The sequence below is a fragment of the Ixodes scapularis genome, unplaced genomic scaffold (genome assembly GCF_016920785.2).
Source record: "Ixodes scapularis isolate PalLabHiFi unplaced genomic scaffold, ASM1692078v2 PGA_scaffold13__105_contigs__length_92229423, whole genome shotgun sequence".
NCBI classification, from domain to species: domain Eukaryota; kingdom Metazoa; phylum Arthropoda; class Arachnida; order Ixodida; family Ixodidae; genus Ixodes; species Ixodes scapularis.
Genome location: NW_024609839.1, coordinates 73,695,596 through 73,705,562, shown reverse-complemented (window position 1 = coordinate 73,705,562; position 9,967 = coordinate 73,695,596). Strand labels below are relative to the sequence as shown.

The 9,967-nt window shown below is 47.3% G+C and overlaps 1 protein-coding gene across 1 annotated transcript in view; it reads left to right on the top strand.

The window, feature by feature from the left end:
- The first annotated feature begins 325 nt into the window (after positions 1 to 325).
- Positions 326 to 9,967, top strand: part of LOC8051014 (phospholipid-transporting ATPase VB) — a 91,759-nt gene continuing 82,117 nt past the window's right edge. The window contains exon 1 of the mRNA XM_042289952.1: positions 326 to 832. Within this exon, the coding sequence (XP_042145886.1) occupies positions 336 to 832 (497 nt within the window). The 5' untranslated portion in view covers positions 326 to 335. The remainder of the gene's footprint in view (positions 833 to 9,967) is intronic.

The window sequence follows — 9,967 nt, the reverse complement described above, 5'->3', positions numbered from 1 at the left end:
CCACCATCAGTGTAGTCCATGGAGAGGTGCCAGTGCACCACTCCGGCTCTGGTCATGCAAACCCACATCGGCGTTGTTGCACGTGCAGAAAGACTACAGTTCCCACGGTCCTTGCCAGAAGTGGCGGCTTAACGAAACTGGCTGGTCAGATCGGTCTAGCTCGTGCAGCATACATTGTGCAGCTTACATTACGCACCACCAAGTCTGTGTTTCTCGTGAAAAACAAGTGGGAACGACTACCAGCATGGTGCGATGGCGTTACGTGCAAGCCACGTATAAAACTGATCGTAACAACAATTTTTTTTATCCCCCACACCAGGCTTGCGTCGTCCGTCATGGCGTCGAAAGCACCGGCCGAGGACTCCAGCACGGCGTCGCTCTCGATGACCACCGAAGAGAACAACCGGAGCCGGCGTTCCCGGTTCAGCTGGCTTCCCTGGCGGTGCTGCCGCCGGGGCGGTGCCGGTTCGCGCGACGAACCGCCCCCGAACCGGCGCGTAGTCCCCAACCACACGGTCGATGACGATGTCCCCAAGCAGCAGCACCCGAACCGGGGCTACGCGGGCAACGCAGTGCAGACGACCAAGTACACCCTGCTGTCGTTCATACCGCGCAACCTGTTCGAGCAGTTCCACCGTTTCGCCAACCTGTACTTCCTAGGCATCGTGCTGCTCAACTGGGTGCCGCAGATCAACGCCTTCGGCAAGGAGGTGGCCATGATACCCGTGCTCTTTGTGTTGGGCGTCACCGCCATCAAGGACGCCTTTGAGGACCACCGGCGGTTTGTCTCGGACAAGCGAGTCAACAACTCCACCTGCCGTGTCTACAACAAGTGAGTCTGCCCACTTCCCCTCTTTGCACGTTTGTAGAGGCCACGACACTCTTCTAACGTGGAATATGTTTTATAGGCCAAAATACATAAAAAGAAAAAAAAAAAAAGTCTGATTCCTGCGACACATTCCAGAAGCACTTTTGGGCGTTGCGTCAAGGTTGAAGTTATATATAAAGGATACAAGTCCTTAGGGCCTATTGAAAGCGAACATATGAAGGGCACCCTGAGTAAGGTGCTCAGAGAGCATCTGTAGAAAGAGTGGATGCATGGGAACAACTGCGCTGAACCCAATTCCTCGAAAAATGGTTTCCGTGTGAAGCTGTCGCTTTAAAGCTATGGTACCAGTGCGGAGGAATGTATGTGTGTATGGCATCGTCTTGAATGGCTAAGTGTGCTGTTCGACCGTTGGCAGAAACCCATTTGGCTAGACTGCGGCAGAGTGCCAGTGTTGTGTTCGTGCTAACTGGAGCAATGTTCACAAAATTGGCAAAGACCACGTATGGTTGCTAGCGCTGTATTTTTACTGGTTGCTGATTCAGTGCACCAGCACGTTGTAATCAAGCTCCGGAGGTTAAAGAATTTTCAGGAGCTGCAGCAACTAATCAAGCTTGGTGATTTCTGCGAAGTACCCTGGCATCGAGGTTAATTTTTTTTCTGACATAACACTGCAGGTCATGCTTTGGGTACCATGTTCTCACAGAGCCAGTTTTATCTCAAAATCTGAGAAAACTGAAAAATTCAGGATTGCAGCTGCCCTTGAATGAGAAAGACCCAAGCTCTACGAGTCTAAGTTTTGCCACGCAATTAGCATGGCAGAAGTGAGACTGATGTGTGATCCACTAGGGTCGTGTACCAAAATTTACTCGGACCTCACTCCAGAGTAGTCGGTTTTGTACTTTGGCATTCAAAAACCTACTTGCATCCAGCATCGCATCATCTGTGATATCACGGGATATGGCCCATGGCAGGCGCGTAGCCAGGATTTTGTTTCGGGGGGGGGGGGGGGCTGCCTATGACAAAATGCTGTATGAGGGGGAGGGTGGAGAGGAGGTCCCAGCAAAAGAGAAGATTTCGGGGTGGGCCCGGGCCCCATGGGTCACCCACCTGGCTACGTGCCTGGCCCATGGGAGTAACTGGGATCTACTCGAGAGGATTTGGAACACTGGGGATGCTTTGGTGCCTCGAGAGAAAAATTATCATTTTCATTTTGGATGCACAGAAATGTACTCAAGCACTTTTCAGACATACATGTACCACATGTTGACGTGTTCCACACTGTGACGCCAGTTGTCCGACAATGGATGGCGTGACGATACTGAGGAGGTCATTCTCTTTGTGTCAGCTAGTGCGACGAGAAAGTAGCGATGCGTCGATGTTTTGTCGCATCATCATTCAAGAGCGCATTCGTTCAGGCGTGGCCGTGCCGACCACCACGCAACAGCGAGCCGTCTTGTTGTTGTCATCACCGTGAAAGGCCGCGCGCCCCCTGTCGACCCCCACCCTCCTCCTCCTCCTCCCCCTTCGCACACAAACAATATAAAAACATGGCCACGAGCACCTGTGGCGTACGCACGAATCATGTTTTTTGTATCGCTTTTTTTTCGTGCCCCCCCGCTACGGTAAATGCGGGGAGACCTTGAATGTTGCCTTCTGCTATCCGCGTCAGTGGAGTGCAAATCCCCTGTTTTGGTCGCTCGGCGAAATTTTTTTTCTACTTTCTTTTATCTTATTGATAATTGTTTTTCTTCCGACCTTCTAATTTTCTTTTTTTTTTTTTTGTACGATTGTAGTATAGGACAGCGAGCGGAGCAGGTGTTGTTAAAAGTGGCCTTCATGAAGTCTACATTTTCAGTTCTAACATCACCACAACAAAAGCAAAAGCACAGGGTGTCACAAAAGAAAATTTACACGGTCTTTTTTACCGCAAACATAAACTAGGCATCGCCGAACGCTCATTCTTCGCCCAAAGGTAGAGCTAGAGGTCACAACCAGATGCCAAAGTTTCAGCCCGATCCGATAAATTAATCAAAAGTTATAAGTGATTTTCTGAAAATTTCAATGGGAAAATGGCGGCGGACGGAGTTTTGAAACACATGGGCAGGGTGCACATGGGGCTCTATGGCACCAGAAACCGAAAACGGGCAAAAATGGGCTCCATTTTCCCCTTGAAATTTTCAGAGAATCACTTATAACTTTTGATTAAGTTATCGGATCGGGCTGAAACTTTGGCATCAGGTTGTGACCTCTAGCTCTACCTTTGGGCGGAGAATGAGCGTTCGGCGATGCCTAGTTTATTTTTGCGGTAAAAAAGACCGTGTAAATTTTCTTTTGTGACACCCTGTACATTACAAAGCGGAGCGAAAGTTCGTCTGCTTCTTTTGCTTTTGTTGTGGTGATGTTAGAACACCGAGCTCTGGTTGACTCTAGTTGAAGAATAGCGGGTAGACTTCAAAGCAAGCTGCCTTGAGGTCTGCCCACTATCCTTCAATCAGAACCAATCAGAGCTCGGTGTTCTGACGTCACCACAACCCCTGCAAAAGAAGCAGACGAACTTTCGCTCCGTATAGGCGGCGGAACGTCCTTTAAAGTTGTACGTTAAAGCTGACTGTCCCACAATCTACAAAAAAAAAAAAAAGGTTGAACTCGTGTAACTGTTCTCTGCGTTGTATATTGCATTTGTACATGTGTTTCATTATTGAGACGTTGCCTTATGTCATTTGTTCCTTTCTCTTCCATCTGAATTATTCTCCTTCACCAAGCAGCAGGTGGTTTAAACCCGTTTTCGCACCAAGAACTGTCATAAAAAAGAAGACCGACTCCTCGCGGAGCAATTACTGATTTCCCCCTTTACGTAGAGAATTAAGATATCTCTAAAAGACTTGTTTTTCGCGGGCTCAATATTTCGCGATTTAGGTCAAAGCAGAAGTTTTCGAATAATTCGCGGGCCCTGATTTTCGCGACGCGGTGGGATCTCAATATAGATTCCAATTTGTTTACATTAACCTATTTTTCGCGGATTGTAGGCAATTCGCGAAAATTAGGTCCTTGCGAAAATTAAGTCGTTTACAGTATGTAGGTGGATTGTAGATTATATATACGTTACCTTATTAAGACGTACGGTTTCCAAACGCCAAAAGCATCGCGTTTTCTTCCTACAACCAAATCTCGTAAGAACTACTTCGCGCCGCGTATGAACAATGCGCAAATCTTTTTTTTTTTTTTTTTTTTTTTTTTAGTTGAAAACGGGTGTAGAGACGGTGACAGGTCACAGGCGAAAAGTTCAGGGGAACTCCTCTCCCCCTTTCCACTTTAGCAGAGCGAACGCTCCCTCCTCTCCAGCGTCCGCTTTGCTAAAGTGGAAGGAGATCTGCCGAATGTGCAGACGTCGCCACCATGTCGCCAACAACGGAGGCGACGCCACCCAGCGGTAAGAGCGCAAAGCATGGAAGTGGGGAAGTGTGCAGCGAAAGCTGGCGCGGACTGGCGACCGAAATGTGAAGCGACTAAAATGCACAATATTCGCGAAGGACGCCGCTTGGATTGGTTAGATTGTTGGGCCGTTTCCGGCCCATATCTTCCTCTATTGGCGCTGAATGATTCATTGTCGCGGACGCTCGCGAACACGACTCGCTCAAAGACGAATTTAACTGGAAGAAATGTCAGCCTTTTCCAAATTCCCCCCCCCCCCCCCCCCCCCCCCGAAAAAAAAAAAAAGAAAAAAGAAGGCCTTAACGGCCTTGTCGTTTCGAGCTAGACACGTTTATGATTTCAGTGACCCGTGTGTCCTTCGTCGTTTCTACAGATTGTCCAATCGTCTCTTGAACCATTCCTGTTTTTTCTCTTTCCTCGCCTTTAAATAAATACTGGCAGCAAGAAAATAACCATCAGGGGTGCCGCGTACTCACGTGCCTAGTAGCAGACGGCGGCAACTTTTTAGCAGACGACAACTTTTTTTTTTCTTTTTTGCAGACGTGATTGTGCCCGCCGGGGTGCTTCTTACGTATGCATCTGGAGCGCAGGCCTCATTGAATCTTGCCCAACCCATTCAGTGGAGCGGAGGCTTACTTCTGGCTTGTCGATTGTCTTGTGGATTGACTCGCTCGTTTCTTTGTCATCCCCTTGTCGAGTCATTCAGCCTTGGCGGCCCTTTTAATGCGTCCCTGCTTTCTATTCTGTGGGGTGCTCGCGTTTTGAAGCGTGGGGTGGTGAAGTCGTTGATCCCTCGGGGTCTCCAAGCTTTCTCTTGGTTTATTTATTAACGAGGCATGCGCCAGGGGAAAACTTTATCTTTTTTTTTTTAATTATTATTTATGATAATTGAATGAAATTTGCATAGTTTATAGTGCTTGATCTTTTTTATATATGAATATGGTGTTAATTATAGCTTGTTTTTATGTTCTGGATGCAATGCACTTATATATATATACTAAAAAAACACCATGTGTACTCGCGTGCATGTGGGGCGTGGTGACACACTTAAGAAAACCTAATGAAATAAGCTAATTTGCCCCTTTTAATCCACAGCGCAATCAACAACACAAGTAATCTGTGCGAGACATCTATTTTAAAATACTTAAAAAGCGAAAAAAAAAACAATTCATTTGTATAAGGCTATGTTTTTTTTTTGTTTTTTTTTTAATAAATATAATGTATACATTCTAACCAAATCTAGATTGTTGCATTTTACATATCTTAAAGCATATGCATGCAACGTTTGTTTGTGATAGGACAATACTAAGAACAAAAATGATTGTCCACAAACTAAAGATGTCTCGAAATTACTAAAAAAAAGAAATCGTGGCGGGAAGATTTTTTATTTCTTGACTTTTTGGGAGAAATTAAAGCTAAAAAAGAATGTGACGAGGAGCGAATGTCTGGGCCTACTAGCTACTTTCCAAAGTAAATCTCATGGCGGTCGACTTCACAATTTGAAGAACCGCGCTCACGAAAGTGGCTCAAATGTATGTCCTTCTGGGCTGCCAGGAGTTCTTGAAAGGAGTATTTGACTAATTTCGCGACCATATTCACTCCCTTTTATTTTTATACATAAAATAGAGAATTACAGGAGAACAAAGCACCCTTAAACACGAAACACAATTTTTTTTCTTCTAAATGTAGTCATTTTTCAACTCAAATAAAAAAAAAAAACGTACAAAAAAAATTGTTTGGGGGGTGGAAGTGGGGTGAGGGCGTTGTTATGGATACAATGTTACCTATTCTGTCCTTTATGTCTAACGAAAATGCTACTAATGCCGCTCGGCGATGGCAATTCTCTTGTTTTCTCTTTGCTCGACAAAGAATAAAAAATAAAGGTTGTTTAACACTTCATTTCTATAAAAACTAATATAAAATGTGCTTAGAAACAAAAGAAGATATTCGGCAACGAATTTGTGGTGTACTTTTAGAATTACTTTTGTATAACCACATTTTTTCTTCAAATAATGCAGCTGTGAGTACTTTTTTTCTTCTTTTATTATTCGTTGAACTTTTCCTGAATTTCTAGTAACCTTTTAAACAAATAACCTTATATTGTCGCACTTCGGCATTTGACCAACTCCTAGCGTTATATTATGGCGAAGTCTATCTGGCTAATTATGCAGTGCGAACCAGCACGCTTCTCTTATCGTGCTAGCACCCATTATATCTGCTTTCCAGTAAACATTTTTCGACAAGTACTGTATTCTTCCTTTCTGCTTTAATGCTGCATGGACGAAGTTGCGAAAGCCTGCTGGTTTTCGCCACGTTACCTAACCAAGTGCAGCAAGACGCCACCCAGCGGGGAATTCGCGAATGGGCGGAACGGGGAGCTTGCGCCCATCCAAACACGTCGGACGCACAGAAAGAACTGGCGCGTCCTGGCGGCCAACGAGTGAACCAGAGACACGGGGACAAAATCAAGGGATTCAACACACAAAGTATCAACTGCCAAGGCCCGCCTTCGCGGGGGTTGGCAACCTTCTCATCCGTTCTTCGCGTGTCCACGAACGCCGGCGCAGTAACGTTGTTTCGCAGTGACCGGCGTTTCGACGGTAGCACGTCGTCTGTTCGGTCTAACGTTTTCGGGGTGCGGAGTCTGACCTAATAGGGAGTTTTCGTAGACCGCGCTACCCCCTCCGCTAAGCGTTCCGCAACGAAGAAGTCGCTACTGCGCCTGCGCGCCGATAGCCTTGACTGTGGAGTTCCCGCTATCGTAGCGGATTGCGGAGGGCCTTGCGGGACGGCGAAAACGATCTACGAAAACTCCCTAATGAGAAGTGACGCAACTGCGGCTTGCGTTTAGAAGAGGCCGACTGTATCCGGCGGCAGTCTCCGCCGCCACCGTGTGCCCCGGAGGTGGATAAAGGAAACGCCGTCCAACTTTCTCGGCAGCAAAACTTCCGCGAGTTCGAGGAGGAGCCCCACAGAACGCCTGGAGGGGCGTGTGATAAACCGGGTTAAAAGGAAAGAAAGAAACCAAACCCAAAGCGCACGTGTGCAGCAGACGAGTAGGCCGACAAAGAAAGGCATCGATATATCGGAAAGGAAAGTTGCCCCGCCGTTATATCATTTCTATCTAGTGCGCCCGGATTACGGGAGTGTGTCCAACTGGCTCGATTTAGGTCACGTGTTTTATGGGCCGCGTTTGGAACACAAGCTAGGGGGTGAAAGCGTTGTTCGTCTGCGAGCGTCTCTGCATTTTCTTCGCCACGCTAAAACGCAACGCACGTGACCGGTGGGTGCAGGAGGCGTCTTCCGTTTGATTACAAACGTTCTACGAGGTTTTAGTTGCTCCCTCTCTCAAATCTAGGCTCTCCATTTCCACCGTGCTACGGGAGTGCCCCGTGGCAGCGATAGTGCCGAATGTCGGTCGAGCCTTCTTCTAGTAAGCAACCCCATTCGAAGGTTCCGGAGAAAGTGCATGCCCGGAGGTGGACGTTACGTGCTGCGCCTGGCGGCCATTCTGCGAACTAGCGCGGAACACCCGCCTTTTGCGAAAGAGGCGGTGTTCCGGGAAAGTTGGAGCGGTTGGGGTTTGGAATAAGCCGGTCGCCCTGACCGTAATTTATTCATTGCGCCGTTCGGGTTTGGATTTTCACTGCACACTGAACGCGAATAGAGGGAAATCAGTAGATGAATAAGAGGTTAAAATCGAAGTTTTGATGCCAGTAGAGGGTCCACCCCAAGCGCTAGCCTTCTGGCTTTGATAGCACTTGCTTGAGCACTTGCTTGAGCTTCTACGGTGTCGCCGACTGTAACCGATTGTTGGCAGCTCGAAGATTTCCCTACCATATTGGATGAAGTTGTGACTGTAGGTTATAACTAAGGGGTTCCGTGTTTTCAGGTAAATCCGAGAAACACTCGCCGGTCAATTTTCGTCAGTTCAGATTTATCCGAAAAAACTTCGAATTTCGAGGTCACAGAACTACTGACAAAAGGGATTTGCTTTAGCTCGTCAAGGTTCCTTCAGGACAACGGGTCATGGCACCCGTACCTTGTTTATGTTGTTTTGTAATTCTTTAAAATTGGGATTAAAGTAAAGTAAACTTCGGATATCAGAGGATTAGGAATCTAAAAAAAGGAGCTCCGATAAACTCCGAATTTTCAGCGAAATGTTAACTCCCACAAACACCCTCCAAATTTCGCGAGGAATAAACTCCGAAAACACAGAATCCTATACTCGTTTTCACCTCAAGAAAAAAACGACGTTTTGCGCATTGACGTTTTGCGCATTGTTCATACGCCGGGCCAGGCACCGTATCCCGGGGGGAGGGAAGAATGAGAGGGAGGGAGGGAGGGGGCAAGCCGGAAAAGGGGGGGTGGGGGGGGGGGGGGGGGGGCTATAACTTCGTTTTGACGCGATATTTGCTGTTGATGAAGATATTTTTGTTGACGTTTTCTCGCAGTACTTTTTGGCGTTTTGAATTGAATTGCTTTTTAAGCGTCTCATGGGTTGCCGCTAACCCTAATTAATTAGCCTTAAATCGATCGGGCGTCTTTGAGTAAGGAAATTATTTTTATGATACCCTTATTGAGTGAAAAAACTCTTTTATTATATACTTAATTTGAAGCAACTTCTGTCCAAACGGCAAGATTGAACCTCAAATACTGTGGTATGTGGTCGCTTCGAGTGCTCGTTTTCTGAAACCTGAGCTGTTGTGCTTAATGGCTACACTCTTAAGAAAAGAAAAGAAGCCGTAGTACCTACTAACCATATATGTTAGTAACTGCTCATTAGATATGTCACTGCAGTTAGGAACGGGGAGTGTACGTAACAGCTATCAGGGAGTTTTAGTAGATCGCTCCGACACCTCCGATACACCCGATGACGATACCCGATAACGATACGACGCATGCGCAAAGGCGGCGGCGGAGTATCGGGTATCGTTATCGGAGTCGTCGGAACGATCTACTAAAACTCTCCACTAACCAAGGAAGTTAATAGGGGGGTTAACTACCCTCACTCGGAGCCACCAAGGTGATTTAGAAACGGAAACTGTCGCGAAAAACCTAGTTGTCATTTGGCTCAAGACGCTAGGTGGCGCTAGCTATCGCCCACTTCAGTTGCCGATTCGGCCCGATCAGTGTACACACTCGGAAAGCCGCCTATCGGGACGACCTGTCTTCCTGTTTACGGTACGGCGGAACGGCGTTGTCGCTTGACTACTCCGCGGCTGCCAACATGCGTGCCATTATTTAGCGGCAGCTTGCCTCGCCCAGTCGCATAACGGTTACGAGGTCGCTTGGCATAGATCTCCAGTTCGACCCGCGGCGGTCGACTGCGATAATGGGGAAAACAAGCGGGGATTGGTTGCCGCCGTGCGAGCCAAGGTTGTGTCCTTGCCGCTGGACTTTCCTGGTGCATTCTTGTCCGTCGACGTCGCTGGAAGAGGCTCCATTGCCCTCACTCAATTTGTTTTTTCTTTTGGCTCGATTACGCCGGTTACCCTTTTCTACGGATGTCCCGCGATGGTAAAATCCTTTTGATTGTTGGTAGCGTTTTTAACCTCGGTGTCCCACGACTGTTAGATCCATTTCGATCGTGGTTACCGTTCTTTAGCCGGTGTCCCACGGTGGTTGGAACCCTTTCGATTGTTCTTTTCGTTCTTTAACTGTGTCCCACGACGCTGGGAGCCCTTTCGATTGTTCTTACCGTGT